This window comes from Sparus aurata, chromosome 22 (assembly GCF_900880675.1).
Source record: "Sparus aurata chromosome 22, fSpaAur1.1, whole genome shotgun sequence".
Classification (NCBI taxonomy): Eukaryota; Metazoa; Chordata; class Actinopteri; order Spariformes; family Sparidae; genus Sparus; species Sparus aurata.
This window is the reverse complement of record NC_044208.1, coordinates 6,659,377-6,680,272: the sequence shown is the minus strand read 5'-3', so window position 1 is coordinate 6,680,272 and position 20,896 is coordinate 6,659,377. Positions and strand designations below refer to the sequence as shown.

General features: G+C 40.9%; 1 protein-coding gene across 3 annotated transcripts in view; it reads left to right on the top strand.

The window, feature by feature from the left end:
- pex7 (peroxisomal biogenesis factor 7) overlaps window positions 1–20,896 on the top strand; it is a 63,892-nt gene that overhangs the window by 10,641 nt on the left and 32,355 nt on the right. For all 3 annotated transcript variants that reach the window (XM_030404276.1, XM_030404278.1, XM_030404279.1), the window contains exons 7-9: window positions 8,703–8,809; window positions 10,164–10,277; window positions 13,713–13,768. In XM_030404276.1, the coding sequence (XP_030260136.1) occupies window positions 8,703–8,809; window positions 10,164–10,277; window positions 13,713–13,768 (277 nt within the window). The remainder of the gene's footprint in view (window positions 1–8,702; window positions 8,810–10,163; window positions 10,278–13,712; window positions 13,769–20,896) is intronic.

Below are 20,896 nucleotides of genomic sequence, written 5' to 3'. Positions count from 1 at the left end.
CACTTTCAAAGGTCACAGTGACTGCATGTATGGAATTAATAGTCAAATCTTTTCTTCCACTCAGGTTATCCATCTGTCTGCACCTGCACCAAATCGGTCGAAACTGTTGTGAATCAAAAAACGCGACTGGCTGATATCTTTCCCAGTTCAGCTGTGATTGAAGTACACAATTGGCTTTTGGGGAGATGGGTGGGATATGTGCCTTACAGCCGCCATCTCTGTCATGTCTAAATGATTTAAGTAGTTTTTCTCCTCTCTGTAATGTCTCTGACTGGAGTCTCTGGCTGTCTCACTCGACAGTGGAGCAACCCTGTCGCCAGAATAAATGTTAGCTGGATACATTTCTGAAAAAACCGATGAGGTCAAACTCATCACAATGCTGGGCTCATGCTCTGGTTCGGTTTAGGCACAAAAAACACTTGGCTAGAGTTAGGCCAACATGGTTTGGCTTAAAATACCCATTTTTGTTACCACAAAAACAGCTTGAAATGTTTGTAGGTCTTTAAAAAACCACCTGCTTTTCACACCACGAATGCTGCTGGAAATATTAAAAACTACTGTTATCTTCACCACATCAAATGGTGGAAATATCTCCAGCAGTTCTTAAAAAAAATCCAGTGGTGCGACTCGAGCTGCAGTCACCCGTTTGGCAGCATTGTTGGCTGTAATACTGTCCCCTCCGCCTCCTGATGTGACAGGTTTCTAATAAGCATATGATTTGAACGTGATATGCCATATATTTTTTTTTTTAAGTATTTTTTTGGCCTTTTATGGCTTTGTTGATAGTACAGCTGAAGATATGACTGGAAACAGGGGAGAGAGAGGGGGAGTGACACGCAGCAAAGGGACCCGGGTCGGGAGTTGAAGCCGGGTCCGCTGCAGAGCCTCGGCACATGGGACGCACGCTCTACCAACTGAGCTAAACGGCGCCCCAACGTGATATGCCATGTTTGCTGCAAACGTCATGCTTGGACATATCTCTGGTTTGCAGGCACGTTCGCTGCTAACATTATATCCTGACGATTGGGCTGTATACTGAGGAAGCTCACCTACGAAAATACAAATAAGAATGGCACGCTTAAAAGAAACGTGCTAACAGCTGCCTGCAGAACAATCACAGCGCGTATTGAGTTTACCTAATTGAGCTGGTTTGATAAGAAAACAATGAACGGGACATGGAGACCTAACAGTAGCGCACTGAGCAGCAACAAACATCATTAAATTTTCTCTTCCGCAAACAACTTCTGTGACTTCTGCTTTGCGGAAACACTTCTTTGGCATCACCGACCAGCACTGAGTCACTTTACAGGTTAATATTACAGTACACGCACTGTTCTGTTTTCTGAATATGTCAGCAGGGATTTAGGGATTGTAGGTGCAACAGAAAAATAAAGCAGCTATCAGTGAATGAGGACCATTTCTACATTTGTTTTTTTTCATTTTTTTTTTTTTTTACTTATTAAGCAGTAGACAGAGAGGAAATACGGGAAAGAGAGGGGGATGTGACATGCAGCAAATGACATCCGGCCGGAATTGAACCGGGGTCGGCTGCGTATATGGCATGCGCTTTAACCACTCGACCACCTGCGCGCCAGCCACCACTTCTACATTTCTATTTGTATTATGTCTTACAAAATGTCTTTAATCGCTCCATGATGATGTATTTTGTAGAGCCAACAGACCTTTTTCACAACATGTCATAACAAGAAAAGCGACGGTGCATTAAGAATGGCGGCATCTCATTTAGTCTTTCAGTCCCAGAGCCCTACTTACGTGCATGAGCCAACATTAATGTCATTAGATTCACTTTGGCTTTCACAATATCTGCTGTGAAAAAGGTCTGTACATTGTGTGGTAGTATTTGGATTTTATGTATTAGTCTGCTGTACAAATGATGCTCACAGCCAGCAGAAAAACGCCTGAGAGGAAGACGCTGGAAAGACTTATGTAGCGTCCATTGATGGCCGTAGAGACAAATTTCCACAAAATTCTCCCAGATGTCTGTCTGACAGCTGAATTACAGTGTGTAATGGTGTAGTTTCCAGAGTCATGGCTGGGGACTCAAGTGGGTCTCAGTGGTATTGCTTTGTGCAAGAGAATCGACCTTTCTGCAGTATATCTTGAAGTTGCTTGTTCCCTGCAGCGTGAGCTATCTCAGGGGAGCTGCCCTGTGAACCCTTAAAGGTCTCTGATTTCACTGAAGTGATAAGAGTGAAGGCAGGCAGAGCTGAAACAAACTTCCCATAAAGGGTGGAAACCAAGTGTTTCTGATGTTTGCTGTAGGTTTCCACTGAATGACGCACTGGTGATTCCCTTCATCTTCATCCACATCAGAAAAAAATTCACAGTACCAGAAATATAAATGAGATCTTACAGAGATTTTTTTTTAAACTATATGATCAACACATTTGAACTTATCTTCAAATTTCATCACTTTAGATATAAACTGTGAGGATATCACTGTGAAAAAAAATGTAAATATTCTTCCCACTTACTTTCTTACAAAAAAAAAAATTAACTTCAATTACTGAAACATCAGATGCACTGCATTTTGGCTCCTACACTTGCCATGTTGTCGTGATGATGACCGGTGTCTAATAAGCATATAATAAGAGCAATTTTTTCAGTATCTTTAGGTTTTGGACTGTTGGTAGAACAAAACAAGCAATTTGACACCACAGACTTTCAGAACATTTGAATGTTCTTTCAAATTTTATTTCATATTTATATACCACATTGATTGTACATAAAATAATAAGATTAACTGATGGTTAAATTGTTTTAGTTGCAGCTATAAGCTTTAAGTTTTAGCTGAAAGAATCACTAGTAGGTTCATGTTTATGTATGTTCACATTTTAAACACAATAAACCACAAATAGAAATAAGGCAGAGCATTTATTTACACCACTGGAAACAAACAACCTCCTGCTGTAAAACACTCATGATGCGTTCATGGTTTCCTCTGCGATTAATGGATCACGTTCAAATGAGATTGTTTGTTCAAATGCAGCCTACCAATACCATAAACTGAGATAGTTTCACCCAGTTATTGTACATGTATGTCACATACATCATTTGTAATTGGCTGCTTGTTAAGCATTTTGCACACACTCATTTTAAAAGCATTAACATAACTGAGATTTGTCATCTTAACCTCCAGGGGGGCATCCAGCTGTTTTACATAACCACTATAACAGACATTTCAGCCAAAAAGAGAGGTAACGTCACGCAAAAATCCTGTTTTTAAATATGAATATCCCTGTTGCTGGAAATAAAATGTAATGAGCCTGTATTTAGTAGGAGCTGCAACAGCAACGTGTTACTCTGGTGGGTCTTGCGGGTGGATGGATGGATGGATGGGCGGATGAATGGATGGATGATAATGAGTTGTCAAACAGTGCTAGCTAGCATTAGCGCATGGTGGAAAATTGCTGCCTTATCTCCCCGTGGAGGCATCCCCTCTGGTAGCATTTTGCAGTTGACATGAGAGGCCACAGCCACTGCCGGCTTTAAAAAGGCAGTGAGAAACAGAGAGAGGGAGAGAGAGATAGAGAGAGAGAAGACAGAGATATGGAAGAAGCAGGGGGCAGATGGCATCTCATTCCAATAAGCTTATCAGGGTTTCCCATGCTCCTTGCCGCCTCTCCTCCTCACATCTTCTCATGGTTCTCCTCCTCTTCTCCTCTCTCCTCTCATCTTCTCTCCAACCCCCCCAATTTGCTTCAGTGCCATCGAAGATCAAGTGTGTGTGTGTTTGTGTGTGTGTGTGTGTGTGTGTGTGTGTGCGCGCGCTTGTGTTGAGCTTCAATCTGCCCTCCAGTTCTCCTCCAGTGTCATTGGCAGTGCCAGCTCGAGTTGCTCTCAGCTCTGCAACAAATCAGCGCTTCAGTAAACAAGAACTTTGCTTTCCAGTTTCTTTTTTATATCATGGATTGGACTCTGCTATAGAGTTAGCAATAAAGCGAGCAGCACTTAAACCCCATAAATAAAAGAAGGTTGATTTTGAATAAAGACAGTGATTCTGTGTGATTGAAAAAAAACAACAACCCCAAAACAACGACAAAAAAACGTTTGACCTCGACATTGTTTCCTATGATTACCTTGACTCCAGGGGCTACCAGGCCTGTTGTTGAAGCGGGTCTTTTATTATAATTCTCTATTTGAAACTGTATTTTTCCTATTTAAGTACAAAGCCTAGTTGTTCTCTGTTCCATTGCAGTTGCCCTGTTTGTGAAAACGTTCTTTAATCTAGTGTAATCAGGTTTTGATTCATATAAATCCCATCGGAAGAACATTTTGTTAATTGTATGTAAAGGTACGATATTAGTGAACATATATGTACTTCTGTGAGAAAGTTTTCATATTTAAAAAAAAAAGATACCCTCTGGAAAGTCCCACCAAATAATTGGATATGAGATCAGGCGTGGGCATGTGCAGACATGGAGTTTTTTAAGAAAGTGGGTGGAGACTCCTTGAGATCTCCAACAGTACGTAACCAGGAGCCACGAGAGCTCCGGTTCAGTCTGATCCCGGCATCACTCGGGCTCACTGAGGTGGCTGATTGGAAGGACGCAATAAACTCTAATGCAACAGATTAAAAGACCTTCAACATTTCAGTGACAGAATCCCTTTATGTCTGAACAAGGCTTTTAATTTGAAATATTTGTGAGAATGTGTGACCCCTGCTTCAAATGTAGCTTCTGCCACCTTGTTGCATTTGTACATTACAACAAAATACAGACATTAACACACACATACGGCCGCAGTGACTGAAAGTGTGTGTGTGTGTGCCTGTGTGTGTGTGTGTGTTGTATGAGCAGAATGTTAAAGTTGTTTCACATCAGTAGCTGCATGTGGTAGAGAAGTGTGTGTGTGTGTGTGCTTGCGTGGGCTGAACCTGCTGATACAGCAGTGATACCAGGTGTAATAGAGCGAGACCCTTTTACAAAAGTCAGCCCCTAATGTGCTGCAGAATGCACACACACGCACACACACACACACACACACACACACACACACACACACACACACACACACACATACACACAGCCAGACACAGCCAGACGCTCGTTGTTGCTGCTGCTGTACACACACTGTTAAACTGTTTTGATGTTGTAAATGGTGATACACACACACACACACACACACACACACACACACAATGTCGAGCTGGCATGTTTGTCGCTTGCCGGTGCCAGAGCAGCTTCCACGCATGGCTGAGAAGTGGAGTGTGTGAGTGTGGATGGGAACAGAGGGAGGAACGTGATAAATAAAAGGAAGAAGGATGCAGAGGGTTAAAACAGTTATGGAAGAATCGATAAAGAGCGGGAGGAGGTGGTCTGGAAGAGGCTGATGCTGTGAGGCTGTGTTGGGTTTTCATACATCGTTGGGATTAAAGAGGAGGTGGACTGAGTGAAGAGGATGAGGAGGAAATGGTGAAGGGCGGGGGGGGAGGAAGCAGGCTGGGGACGATTAATGTGCTGGTCAGTAAACATGAGGTGTAGCCAGGAAGAAGCTCGCTCGCCGTGCTCTTTAATCTTTTCCCCGCAACAAACTCGGAGCTGTTTGTTTAAACTCTGCTCGTTCCCGCCTCTCACAGAGCTCAGATTCCCCGAATATTCCGTCCCGTTTAGTGCCCGTGTTTGGCTCGTGCTCCATTCCTGACTCCCAGTCACTTAATCCTATTGAGCTAATTAATTTGTTGGGGGTTTCCGGAAACTTTTATCCTTCCTCATTATTTTTTGGACCACACAAGCATCATTATTAATGCTCCAATCAAGGCCTTAAGACAAAACAAAGTGTTGTTTTGGCTAAGTCTAACTTTTGTTCACTGAAGGAGAGCAACAAGGTGCCAGTGTATGCCAGGCACACCTTACTAAAGTCAAAATGCCGTTAGGCAGCCGTGAATGAAAGCCTTTTCGCTGTAAGACATGGCCAAAATTCAATGGTTGCTCTAAAATGACAGGCAGCATAACCACTAACTGCTGCTCTCTATACTCTTTGCTGTAGCAACTGACGGCTATTAGCAAGTAGCTCAGCTGGCCAAGGAGCTAAGTGGCTCTGTCACCTCACACATCGACGCAGAGTCACTGGCTCCCAGTAAATACGTCTGAACACAGTCTGAAGACAGGGGATGCAGTATGGAGGTGATTTACAGCAGCTCTGACAGGGACTATGAAAAGAATTAAGGATTTGTTTCGACTTAACCAAGGGTGATTGTGGAAACTGAAACTACCACTTCGAAACACATCTTGCTGTACAAATTGGTAATACAACAAGCTGGAGCTAGCTGGTTAGCATGCTAACTTCTGTGGATATCTCTGCAACACATATAGACGTGTAACGCCAACACGTTTCTTCATTCTTTTTTGATATTGTTGGTGAGTGTTTTAACATACCACCCCTTTAATGTAAGAAGGTTACAGTCTACTCATCATTCCACACAGATCTGATGTTTTCAGCTCTTCACTGGAAGCAAACTTGGAAAGTAAAAACGTACAAACACTTTCCAACTGCACTTAATTTTATCTGTACTAACTTTTCTACCCTACATTTGTACACAAATATCTGAACTTTCCCCTCCTAACATTTTCCAAAGCAGGCTCGTTTTTTTAGTTTGAATGCATTTGAGAGGAATTATGGATTCTTTTTACTTGTCGTCAATGCGGGCCGCCTTCCCAACATCACATTACCGATTACTACTAATCAGTGCATATAATGCAGACGTAACAGACGTAGTGAGACGACGTAAGAAGACAGGAACAGACAGAGAGGGAGTCTGGAATGGGGAGAAAAGGCGTGTTAGTGTCTCGTATCTGCAGAGACCCTGCAGCCCTCTGCCTGGATTTTCTTATTTTCTCACTTTGTTGCTGCTCGGGACGCTTTAACAACCCAACATGTGGATATTTGACGTCCTGGGAATGAGACTCAACAGTCAACTGTCTTTGTGGTGCGTTTAGGAACAGCTGGGACAAATCCTACTGATTCTTCCTTTATGATTAAACGTCTTTGAATTATATTAATATGAAGTGAGCTTCAGTTAGATTTGACCAGAAATGACTGGTAGAAATGTCCTTCAGAGGGAGACTTTTTACTGTGGTACTCTGAGTACTTTCAGAGCCTGTACGTTTATTACTTTTACTTCAGTAAAGAACAGGTTTCCATTTGTTTTGAATGTTACTCTTCAAACTCTTTTGCAGTATTACAACTTTTTATTCTCAAATGTCCTATGTTTGAACTTAAACAGTTGGATTAGGGTTTCCCCTCCAGTTGTTATGAAGCATATTGAGTTCTTCACTCTCACTTTGGCATTAAGACAAAAACACTGCAGTGTTTGAATAAACCCCTCAGAACCTGCTGGCTGTGAAGTGAAGGAGGAGGAGGAGCAAAAGGGAGGAGAAAACGGTGTAAAAGGTTCTGCTGTATGGTTGTCGCAGTGTGTTGGCAGACCCTCAACCTCTGTCCAGGAACACACACACACACACACACACACACACACACACACACACACACACACACACACACACACACACACACACTGAAATCTGAAGGAAGTGAAAACAACGTCAGTCGTGTTCCCCTCTATTAACCTCTTCTTCTTTCCGTCTCTCTTTATCCGCCATCACCTATAGTTCCCTCTTTTTAAATTCTGTCACTTTCCTAGTCACTCTCTCTCTTTTTCCCTCACCAGTTGTTTCATAGTCTTTCCATCTTTCTCTTTCCGGGCGGCTGTGGCTCAGGAGGTAGAGTGGGTCGTTCGGTAACCGGACGGTCGCTGGTTCGGTTCATGGGCAAATATGATGATGATGAGCAGGTCGGTGCCTTGCATGGCAGCCTCTGCCATCAATGTAGGAATGGGTGAATGTGACAAGCGTTGTGAAGCACTTTGAGGGGTCAGTAGATTGGAAAAGCGCTATAGAAATGTACATTTGCCATTTCTACCTGTCCATTTGTTTAACTTTGTAGCTGCTCAGGTGTCTTCTTCATTTAAGTTGCCAAATATTACAAATAATCATGTATTGATACAAATGTTCTTAGATATTGCTTAGATATAATTGCCTACACAAAGTCTTGATCTGATATTGTTATTATGTAAAAATGAATAAAGGTCAATATGTGCTAACCTACTTGAAAAAATGTGATAATGTAACTAAGCCAAAGAGCTCTACATTATGGGAATGTTCAGTGACTTTTAATGATATTCCTGTAATATTTTGTGTGTTGCCTCCATCTCTTCACCCTGTACAGAAAACAAAATCCGCTGGCCGACTATTTTGATTCAGACTAAAATGTTCATGATGGATTACCATCAAGTTTACCACCAGGATTTCAGCTTGGGGGAATCTGAGAGTGAAATGGGGGAAATTCTGGTCAACTAGTTAGATAACTTCTGGATAAAGTCAGAGAGGGAGGAAGGAAGTCAGCAATCAGGAGTAAAAATAACCTGAATAAACTTTAAAACATTACCACCACCTTTCATCAGCAATGGTGGCTATTTAACAGCGATGACAACGACTCCCATGATCCCACTGTATTTCATGAGATCATCAAACTACATCTTTTGTTTTCAGCGTTTCCATAAAGAGACCCCTAGTGGCAGAAATATATCCTGTAAGTGACGCTGAGCTGCTCAGAGGTCACCAGTATGGGCTGTGGTTGTGCTGGGCATGCTGGGTAAGTGTCTGCTGTATTTCTACTTTCAGGCGACGGGACGCTGAGAGTTTGGGATGTGAAGAGCGCCGCGTGTCGATTGGCCATCCCAGCGCACAAGGCTGAGATTCTTAGCTGTGATTGGTGCAAATATGACCAGGTAACCACCCACCTAAAGCTGCGGCTTTGCCTTTACTGAGATTTTAGCTTTTAACTTTAAGTGTAGTTTATGTTTGGGCTGGATGTACCAGAAGTATTAATACATATATCTTACATTTTAACAGGTTAGTTTGAAATATATTCATCCTGCAGTATTGTGGTGTAAGATGATCAAGTCCACCTTAAATGCAACAATAACAAGTTTAATTGTCGAATTTTAGGTCCCATACTGTAGAACATTGGATTTCATGTCTTTTTTTATCATAAAGGTCAAAAGTGCTGTTTAAATACTGTGAAAGTATCAAAAATACTTAATCCTCTTAGAAACGCACAGAGCTCGTATTTAGAGAGGTTGCTGTCAAACACGCCGTCAGAACTGTTGTAAAGTTGTGACATCACAACTATACAGCCACGCCTCCAGCACGGCTGTGGTTGTTAAAACCGAGTTCCCAGGAAGAACGCCAGGCTTTGAGGCCAGTTTTCGTAGAGCCCGTAGAGAACTGTGTAATTACATCAGTACGTGATGCATTGGGGCCCAAAAGACAATTTCCCATAAGCTAACACAGTGAAAGTAGCGTCTGCAAAACTGTGAATTTTTTAGAGTGTCACAACCCCTGCGAAATGACTCATTTCACTGTCATAATTTGAGCCATTAGGTCCAATGAAATTTGGAAAGTCTAGCAAAGCTGCATGATTAAATTATTCTATCCTTATTCAAGTTAGCTGGGCGCCCAGCCGGAAGTTAGCCGGCTTGGTAGGCGGAAGTCTCTAGTGTGCACGCTGCATGTGCTGCTCAACATGGAAGATCCGGGTATATTCACTCCTGGGAAGTCAAACTAATTTGGCTTCATGCACCACTGAGCAGTTTTCATAGGAATGAACAGGGCTCCGTCTCCATGGCTGTGTCCAGGTTTTAATGTAACATCCTTGGTTAAAACATGGACAAAGCTGATGGAGAAACATGATGGGCGGTGCTTGCTCATGCCTGGGAGAACCGACCAATAAGGGCAGACTGGGCTTCATGGAAGGGGGGCTTAAAGAGCATAGAGGTGCTGAGAGAAATAATGTGCTTTTTTGAACATAGTAAACATCCAAAATAAAAGTGTGAACCCAAAAATGAGCATAATATGTTTTTATAAAGAGCCATCTTTAATTGATTTAAGATATTTATTGTAAATGAACATCAGATAGCCTTGAGCCATTTTAATTTTTAATTTCTGTATTAAAGAAGCTATAATTTCAGTTTGTTATCAGCTATATTCTTCCTTAAAAAGATGTGATAATTAAGGTCTTTTAACTACATTTAATAAATGATTGTGAGTACATTAATAGTGACTTGTTGTGTGTCTGTGCAGAATATTGTGGCCACAGGCTCAGTCGACTGCAGTGTGTGTGTGTGGGATCTGAGGAACGTCCGGCAGCCTGTCAGTCAACTGCCGGGCCACACCTACGCCATCCGCAGAGTCAAGGTACACACACGCATACACACACGCAGCCTGGTTTCCAAACGCTGTCAAATGTCTTGTTACAACACTTTGTTCTCAGAACTTAGGGCAGAATTAGTGTGTGTGTGGGGCCGTGCCTGACAGCATCAAAACACCCACTTAAATGGACCTAATAAGACCACACATACACACACACACACGCACCCACACACACACACACGCACACACACACACACACAAAAGAAGTATGTGTGTATATGAGAAAAGACAGCTGCAGAGGAGTCCCCAAACACATCCCACTTACTCAGATTAGGCACATGCCACGTCACACACACACACACACACACACACACACAGACGTCATGGATACGCAAATACAGACGCATGCGCACACGCACATGCACACGCACATGCACACGCAACACACACACACACACACACACACACACACACACACACACACACACACAGTGACACACAAACTTTCACCTGAGTTCACCCAATCAGGGAACTGTCTTACTCAAGCCGTGTTTTTCAGGGCCGGTGTCACCGATCGATCGATGAATCTCATTCTAGAACTTGTGTGTGTGTGTGTGTGTGTGTGTGTGTGTGTGTTCTTTGTCAGTGTTTGCAAATCTGTCGGCTTGTATCGATGTACTGGAGCGAGCAGAGAGGAGGTGAAGAGATTCTTGATCAGCAGAAGAAAAAAAGCTAAAAATAAGCTGAGAGACACGTTCCGTCCAACTGTCTGTTCATTTTAAGACAGTTTTCCTTTTTTGTAACTGGGGCTTATTTGAATAGTTTTGGCTTCATTCTGAACAGTGAAAGTATTTATCAAATCATCGGTACAAAACATCCATCACAGCTTTGAATTGCTGTCCTGTTACTGTAAGCACACAGTGTTCCTGTGCAGTGAAGTGTGGATACCAACAATCTGGGTGTAGTGGACGAACTGCTGATGAATAATGTTTCTGTGCTGAGGCAGCTGATCCTTTTAAACTACTATTTTAAACTAAACTAGAGCTGCAACAATTATTACATTTTATGTCAATTCATTTATTAAACATATTGCTAGAACCTGGAGTGATATACTGTTTGGCCTAGTGGTATCTGCGTAAAAGGTGTCAGTTTCGGCTGTTATGAAACTATTTCGTTTTAAAGCAGACAGCTTAAAAATGTATTTTCCCACCGAGCAAAAACATATGCAAAAAACGTCTTTTCAAAATCTTTGCCGATGCGAAAAAGACGTCCAGTCGAGAGCCAGAATTGAAGTTTTATTCAGCGTTTTTTTTTTTTTTTTTTTTTTGACATCTGTTCAGTGTTCCGTGTTGATGTCCAATGATATCCTTACACCATTCAAATCAAGTTTTTCACACTGTTACTTAAGACATCTTTGCAACTTCAGTCACAGAGGTCTGAAGAACTTCTTGTGGCTCAAAATGTCAAGTAACAATAAAAAGAATAAGAAGAATGATGATACATTTTTTTTGTCTTGCACTTTTCATGAGACTCAAAGACACTTTACATGTGAACATAAAGGCAACACACTACAAGCACATCTAAAAACATACATCATACAACAGTTCAACTTTGGAACATTAGCCTACCTGTTGAAGGTTGGATGACCAAACGTGGTATTTAGTGAAGCTGATGAATAGCTCTCCTGGTAAAGTACATGCCTCATTTAGACCACTGAGGTTGAGGCTCAGGGCTGAGGTTGATTCCACTGTTGGGTCATTAAGGAGGAGCATTTTGCTCTGTTAGATGTTTTGTTTTACTTAAAGCCATCAATATTTCATTCACCCCCTATTTATGTCAGTATGTGTGTAACACCATCAACAAAAACTGAACATTGTAACTTTCATGAAGGGAAGATTAACAGCAGGACTGTTGGATCAGTTTTAGCTCGGTGTATCTAAATATCTGCGCACCGGAGAGAGCTGACAAGATTATTTTTCAACTGTAAAATGTCCCACTTAGGTATGTAGCTGGATCACAAGAAAACAAACAAACCAAAAAAAAACCAAACTGTTTGCTCCTGGGTTTATGTTAAAAACCAATATCAATGCCAGTATTGTTTTTAAAGCTCCAGAATCAATCAGACTTTCAGTCACTTACTTATATCAGTTGCGTTTTTTCCATTAATAAAATCAAAATATGCATTAAAAGTGATCGAATTTAAACCAGACACAGATAAACTCAGTACTCTGAACTTAAATACTTAAAATAAAGTCGATTGAATATTCTCAGAGAGAATAATTAACGGAACAATGCAGTTATTGTCAAGTTATCCTTGATTAAATTGTGCTTCGTCACCACAGCTCCTCAGAGACTTGTGGTGTTTGTTGTTTCCGCTTTGGTAACAAATGACTTCTGCTGATGACACCAATAAAGCTGAAAATATGGTTGAGAGACAGAAAGTAAGAGAGATGGCAGAAAGAGCGAGAGAGAGAGAAAGAGAGGTGTTAAACGAGGCACGGAGAGAATCTGTCCGATAAGAAACGGTGACACTGTCAGAAGCAGAGAGGGGGAACAAATGAACGAATAAATTAATTTAAGAGTGCTTAGCCGACAGTCAGTGAAATTACTCTCTGCGGACTCTCCTCGTCTCTCTGTGTCGGCACAATCCTGGAACTGCTGAGCAGAAAAACTCTGCTCAACCCGCCTGAAGACATTTTTCACTCAGATGGAAAAAATGTCTCGTTTTTTTTAAACGTCCACACCTTTTTACAAGATGAGGGGAAAACCTCCAGCTGCAGCTCAGAAAATGACTTCAGTACAACATCAAGAAAACGCTCCGAACACATGAAAGTGTGTTACCCAGGAGTCCCCGAGGAGCCCAGACGTTTAGCTTTCATTCCCACCACAACAAACTGTAAACAGCACAGCAGGTCTTCTGCTTTGTAATTTGTATATTGAACGTTTTGCTAGTTTCTTCTTGAGAGATTCGAGGCGTATTTCTTTTTTTCTTTTTAACTGTCAACATGAGGAAATTGAACATTGCAACTTGTTTACGCCGCCAAATGTCAGTCAAAAATATGAGATAACTGGAAATGTACTTTGTAACTTTTTTGGAGTAATATTCATGATAGTTTTGTGCAAATCATAATTCCAAACATATTTTCTTCCAAACACCATTCTTACAGTTATGTTTAGATACCGTTAGCTAAAGAAAAGGCCGGTTAGCAGTGGCAGACTTTGGATGTTTGGGGAGCGGTGGCAAAAAAACGATAGGCATCGCTGTCCCTGCATCCCCCCAGAGTCCATCAGTTCCGGTTAGCTTAGCATAAACATGATTAACATTTGAGCAAACAACTGATACTGTGATTTTTGAAAGAAGTGATCTTCCCATTATTCAACGCCTCTGTGCAGGAAAAGCAACAGGTGCGCCGAGGCATAAAACCTTGTGGCTTTAATTCTAGTTTAAAATCTAATCTTCTGGCTTGTTCTTCCTTGCAGTTTTCTCCGTTCAGTAAGACCTTGTTGGCGTCCTGCTCGTACGACTTCAGTGTCAGGTAAGATCGACTCTGCTGCTTTTATTACTTCCTTCTTCTTTGCTCGTTGCCCTTTATACATTTTATTTGTTTATATATTCTATATTTTCATCCTTATCATGAAGCTCTATGTATACCTTTACCAGTCAAGTTTTCACTGGCATGCTTGCGGCTGTGCTTCAGTGTGAAACACCAGAAGTAAAGGAGCCGACATGTCAGTGCTTCAGTCGACACTTTGAAGTTTGTGTGTAGCTCATTTCCCATTAATGAGCCGTGAAAAATGAAGGAGCTTTTACAGGTTTAAGTTTAATAGAGTTTGCACGAAGTAATTTATAGTGAACATTAGAGGGAGACACCCCGCAGAGCTTATTGAAGAAGAAAATCAAGATCAAACACACGAAAAAAAAATTCCCAATATTGATGTTACTCGACAGAACTTCATTTTTCTTGATACTTGATAGGTAGTCCTGCTTGTATTACCTCCCTGTTAGCTTCCTCTGTTATATTAAAATCTTAATTGAATCAGTGTTACAGATCTGACACAGAAATCAACACAAGGCAAGGATTAAAGGACGGGACTCGTGGTTTTGCAAGTCCTACATGTTTAAATACACACATTTGACATTTTGGGGGTCAAAATACAGTAGCGATGGATGTGGTCGTATTTCTGCTTACACTCCTTTTCTTTCAATTACCAGCCAAAATGGATGGATGGTGTCATCCTAGAAGTAGTGATGAGCGGGGACATTGTGATAATGTGTGATAAAGTTAAGTGGTGTGTGAGATGGAGAGAAATATGGAGATGAGACAAGCTGCAGAGGCTCAGTTAATAAAATCTGCAATATCAGGCACGAATGCTTCTGCGTGTGTCCTTGGAGAACATGATACTTCATAGACTTTCTCGCTCTCTTTCTCTGTTGTAGTGATGGTGTTGATGAGTTACAGCAGTCCGGGATTTAAGATAACGTCAGTTCTGTTTTATAAAGCTCCTGATGAATCTATTATGACCCATCTGTATGTCTGTCGATGATGGACGAGTACACATGGGTCATTCCACGCCAAGTCACCCAGTATTCAGAACTTTTCCAAGTTCATGTCATGGATTTTCTCAGAAATGAATGTAAAAACTGTTCCTAACATTCATGGGACGTTGCAAATACTTTTAAGTAGTTTGGCCCTTGGCGCTAAATGTATTCATTCTGTGACTCTTCTTATGTGTATTCTCAGCCTCACCAACGTCTTCTTTTGCACTGGATTGGGTTGAAATTGGTCTTGAGAGAGACACTAAGAATACTTTACAACATTTATTAATTTAAATCAATTCAATTCAATTCAAAGAACTTTATTTTTCCGTTAGGAACTTCATTTGTAAAAAGCGTCAGTGCAGTGCAAATTTTAGACAAGATAAATAAGCAAATAAATACATACAGGTGAATACAAATGTTAAAGGAAAAAAAAAATAGATAATAATAATAAAAAAAAAAAGATAAGTTTATTAATTTAAAGGTGGCATATGTAGGAATTTTAGTTGACCTCATTTGAAAATGTTTCAACAATATATAAGTTAGGAGCTTATGATGTCTAAGTATTTAGTTGCAAACATATATAACCTACAGAAGTCCAAAGCTCCTGTTCTGGGGGTGTAAACACCAACGCTCCCCTGGTTCTCTAAACTCCGAGTCCGGACTAGCTAGCTGCATGGATAACTGAGCTAACTGGCTAGTGGCAGCTACAGTTAGCAATAGTTACTCTTGTGATATACTGCCCCCTGTTTGTTTTGAACCCAACAGGTGACCAATTCTTACATATTGCACCTTTAAATTTCTAATGTTTTTCCACTAGTTTAATCTTACTTTAAACCGTATTTGGACAATGTGCAGTGTTAATATACTCACATCTAGACATCATATCTATACTTAGAAAATCCCAGGTGAATTGCTATGGAATGACCTATATACAGATGGGATAAGATGGATAATAATTAGTGGAGTATTTGATTACTCATCAACAGGTAATCATTTAGACTATTCAGATATTTGGCAATAGATCATCATCAAAATAAAAAACACTCAACACTCATTACAGATGTGGATTGGCTGCTTTTTGCAGTTTTTCATCATTGTGATGTGAGTGTTTGGGGATTTTCTTGGTGGGTGATCTTGATCTGGCAAGATAGTCATTATTGCTGACCTTTTCAATCCAATCGCCAGAGTAAGTGTTAGCTAAGTACGTTTCAGCAAAATCACAGATAAGTTTAAACTGATGTTTCGTTATGTTGCTTTAGGTTGAATTTCCTATTTCTCTCTTGTTGCAATGCTGTGCTTATGCTCTTGATATAGTTAGGAAAACGTCATGGTTTGGCTTAAAATACCTGTTTTAGTCACCACGATCACAGATGAAGATGGTTCAACTTCCTTTGAAAAATTGCCACAAAAACGTCTGGAAATGGCCTCAGTGCTCTTTAAAGATATTGACTGATGTGACTTGAACTGCGGTCGCCCGTTTGGCAGCCTTGTTGGCTGTAATAACAACACCATCTTACCCTCCACCTCCTGAAGTGAAAGGTGGCTGATAAGCATCTAATGTGAACGTGATATGACATGTTTGGTACAGATAATAACCATGGTTGTATCTGTGGTTAACAGGAACGTTAACTGCTAACATAATATCCTGGAGAGAGGGCCGCAAGTAAAACAAGCTGCTCTTTGGTTGAAGTGAATATACAGCGTGTGACATCACCACCAAAATTGTTGGACACCCAGAGGTATTAGAGGGGTGAATACAAAAAACATCATGTCATATTCTTCTCATGTGTCTACAAATCTCCAAACTCTTAAAATCTGACGTGAAATCCTCAGAGAGAAGCAAAACCTTTTTATTTTATCCTATCTAAATTACTGAATACAATGTCTGCTGTGGCTGTCAAGACATAAATGAAGATGGAGGGATGTTTGGTGGCAGGCGGACAGAGGCGTGATGCTGATATAAATGTCAGATGTTAGTCATGTGAGACTATGGATAGAGAGGGGGAGTGGAATGCTAAAGGGAAAGCAGGAAGGCTGAAAGATAAATGTGGTGAGAGCTGGCTGTTTGCCAAACCATGTGTTTTATTGATCCGTGCTTTCACTGGCTCAAATACTCTATGCTGAGTACTGATTTCATTAAAGGACGCCCTGACGCACGCACACACGCAATTGCACACACACACACACACACACAACTCATGACAGTACATTTTTCAATACTTTATTTTCGCCAGGGTGATTTGCTGAATACAAAATCTACTCTCCTCACATTCCAACCTGCTACCTGTCTGTTACTGAAGCGTGTCCAGTCAGAGGCAGCGGATTAACACCCGCGTTGACGTTTCTAATTAGGCAGCCATCTCAAATTGCCGTAGTAATTATTACAGCAGCAGAATAGGAGGTCAGGTCGGGGATAGATAGACATTTTGGAACTATTTTCCTTGAAACCTCGGCCTGAGTATGTTTCTATTCACTGTAAAAAGTAATTACAGAATTTAGTGGAGTCAGCTTACCTTTTCTACTTAACTTAACCTACAAGTTTTATTTATTTCAACTTGATTAAACTTAAAGTTTATAAATTTATTATTTTCAGACCGCCTCTGAACGTATAAACATGATTTCTTTAATGTAAGAGTGTTAATGTATGTTAGAGTTCAGTCAACTCATGTAAATAAGTTTCTAAGGAAACGTGATCATTGTATTGGCAGACTTCCCAGCATGCATTGTTTGAGAGATAAAACTCTCCTGTGACCCTTCTATTTTTATGGTTTGAAGAAAACATGTTTTGGAAACTTGCTGATTGTCCGTAATACATTTTGCGAAAAGTCATGGTTCTTTTTTTGCTAACATGCTAACCACGGTAAAGGTTAGAATTGAAGTCAGTCTTTACTTTATCAAACTTTTACATTTTCTGTCAAATCATCGACAACTTAACATCTTAAGTTAGCTGAAGGTGTTTTTTCAAGTTCAGTTCACCTTTAAATTTAGTTTCAGAAAAAATAACTCTTTAAAAAAGATTTTAAACAAACTCTTCAACCTAAATTGAGTTAACTCACTGTACTGTACTGTACTGCACTATAATCTGTCTTAAAACATAAATTCCCAAACCCAAAAGGTAAAGTGAACCTCGCAGAGTGCTGCCCCGTTCCTATTCCGACCATTTCGGTCCATTGCAGCCTTTATCACTCAAAAACTTACCACGTGACGTCTGTGAGGGTTCAGGGCTTAAAGGAGCAGTTCACCCAGAAATGTAAATCCAGTCATTATCTCCTCCCTTCAATACGATGGAAAGTTGGGTGAAGTTTCGTAGTCCACAAAACACTTCTTTCTTTGCTTCCCAGCAAAAACAGCGTTCCCGCATTCTCCTAAACAACTGAAGTCTCCAGAAGCCCTGAGATCCCAAACTGATTTGAAAAGACATTATTTACTCCCTCGACGTGAGGCCAAGCTTGTGCACTGACTTCAGTTGGTGCATGCTAAAGCTTTTAGCTTAGAAGCTACAGTGTAGATTTCACCTTATAAAAGGGGGTGTAAATACCATCTTGTCCTCAACAGTTTGTGATCTCAGGGTTCACACTGCATGAGCTGTATGGAGCCGTTTTATTTAGTCTTTAGCTGCTTCAGCTGTTTAGGAGAATGCGGCAATGCTGTTTTGATGTGAAGCTTCAAAGATGTTTTGTGAGGTACGAAACTTAACCTGACTTTCTGTCAGCATGGAGGTGAGGAGACGATGACTGAATTTGTATTTTGGGTGAACTGTTCTTTTAAAGCCTTCAGTTGGCCTTAGACCCTGCCTGCCTGGAGGAAACTCACATCTTTTGCACTCCTGACCTTGTCTTTAACACAGACTTTCTGCTCTGTTCTGCTTTATTTTATTTGCAATCTGCGACAAAACCGAGACAACCCTTATGGCTGTATCACTGTGACATCATTAGGTTCACTTTTCTAAGAATGGAAAGCACCACCAGAGCTGCGGAACACCTTTAACAGCAGTCGTCACAGGCTGAGAAGCAGTTTCTGAAGACATTTATATCACATCGTTAAGTTTCCCCGACGTGATATATTTTCAGTGGCCAACACAACCTTTGTCCTTTGCAACAAACTTTTTCATGAAAGAAAAACGGTGTGCCAACACGCTGGCTCATCACAACTTTATCAGGCCTGAGAGAACACAGACACCAAACTGCCCTGAGGCTGAATGTTAATGATGTGAAACCAGAACAACTTAAGTTTCCCCCTCGACGACTTATTCTCAGTGAGTTTCATCAAAACATCACCATCACGTCAGTACAGAGGACCTTCTTTTTTTCGGGCAGTATCTTTAATTTAATCTCACGCTTCTCCTATATTAGTCTGCCTACTGTCCATCCTCTGAGATAATCCTTAATCCATTCATTACTGCTGTGATAACACGGATTCAGTGGGTTTACCTCATCTGATGTTATCTTACTAACATACAGTGTATGGGACGCAGGCCCAGGCTACAAATTATCTTGCAGTTTGAGTGTGTGTGTGTGTGTGTGTGTGTGTGCGTGTGTGTGTGTGTGCGCGCGTGCATGCTTTCCTGCGTAGCAACAACAATCAACTGTTAAACAATCCAAACAAAGTAAAGTGTCACGGCAATTGTCACCTATTCTTAACATTTACATGATGTTAGACTATTGTGTTAGTCCGACTGAAATTGTACTAAATCGAATTTCTCAAAGTCGGACTAATACACAGATAATGTGGTTGGAAGCTGATTCACACTTTAATGTATACACCTTAGTTGGACCTGAACTGGCCTCAGCGTTCTGTGCATGCACCACAGTCCCTGCACCGGGCATTGACCCAGAAGTTGCCCATGGCATGAATCCGTAGCAGGAAGCTGGGAAAAAAACAAATGAAGAAAGTGATAACGGAGGTAGTAATACAATATTTATGAAGTAATGTGCAGAAAAGTCATCCATGTTTTCACCGTTTGCTGTGCAGCCTGTTTGCTGCTCCTTAACTTGTTTGGTATGTGACGTGATACATCAACCGGATGAAGGTCCAGTAGCAGCTACCTGAAACGGTGCATATCGCCCTCTGCTGTGGTGGAGTTGGACATACTTCTATCAGTAAATCGATTCTCCCCTGGTGCTTGTATGCTGGGACAGTGGCAGTTGTCCAGTTAAGTGGCCTAATCGAGTTCTGACCGTAGCTCGACTAAAGTGCGCATGGATACTGGCCGTGTGTGTTCATGTATGTGTCAACACTCGGAGCATCGATCATGACTGACAGCAGGAGGCTCTGCTCACATCATTAACACAAGTCTCGTCTCTTCAGATCGTTAGCCGTACAGCAGCCTCTCTGTCGCTTCTCACTGTTGTTGAATGTGATCGTGACAAATCTTATGAATAGGATCTAAAATCTAATAAAGTCTGTCAGTGTTTTAATTGATGATTATTTAGTGTTGGTACAGATTTATTGTAAAAAATCTTATTTTAAGTCGTAGGTTTTATAGTGGAGGTGGTCCAGACTGCCCCTGCCAGAGCGATCCATGAAAACATACAGTCAATACAATACAATAGCTAAATAATTAAAGAGACAGTATAATAAGCTTATACTCTTTCTTGCAGAGCGTTAGATGTTTAGATCTATACCACTCTTATATCTGCAAATATGAACCGTTCGCAGCCTGCTAACGCAGCTTAGCGCAAAGACTGGAAACGGAATACAGCTAGTGCTGCTCCATCCAAACGTTACATAATCCACCTCCATCCACCTGGAAGGCTGTAGTGTCTGCACAATTTGATATCACCGGATCACTTTTGGAATGTCCTAGGTTAGCTGGGGTTATGGTTATGGTGGTTATAGATTAGTTTGGGGGAACAAATACTGGGAGAATATGCACGAGAACTGTTCCTATATCCAGTCACCTGCTTCAGATGAATAGGGGGCATTATTTCCCCCTATCTGAATGTTTGATTCAAACACTCTTTGCAAATGATCTGTATTTCATCAGTCTCTATGATAATTCATTATTGCAAGTTGTTAAAATTGCAATGACCGAAATATATATATATATATTGATTTATATGTTCACTGTTCTTCGGTTGTTACATTCTTTTGTTACACAATGAGAGCTAAATAAAACTTTTGG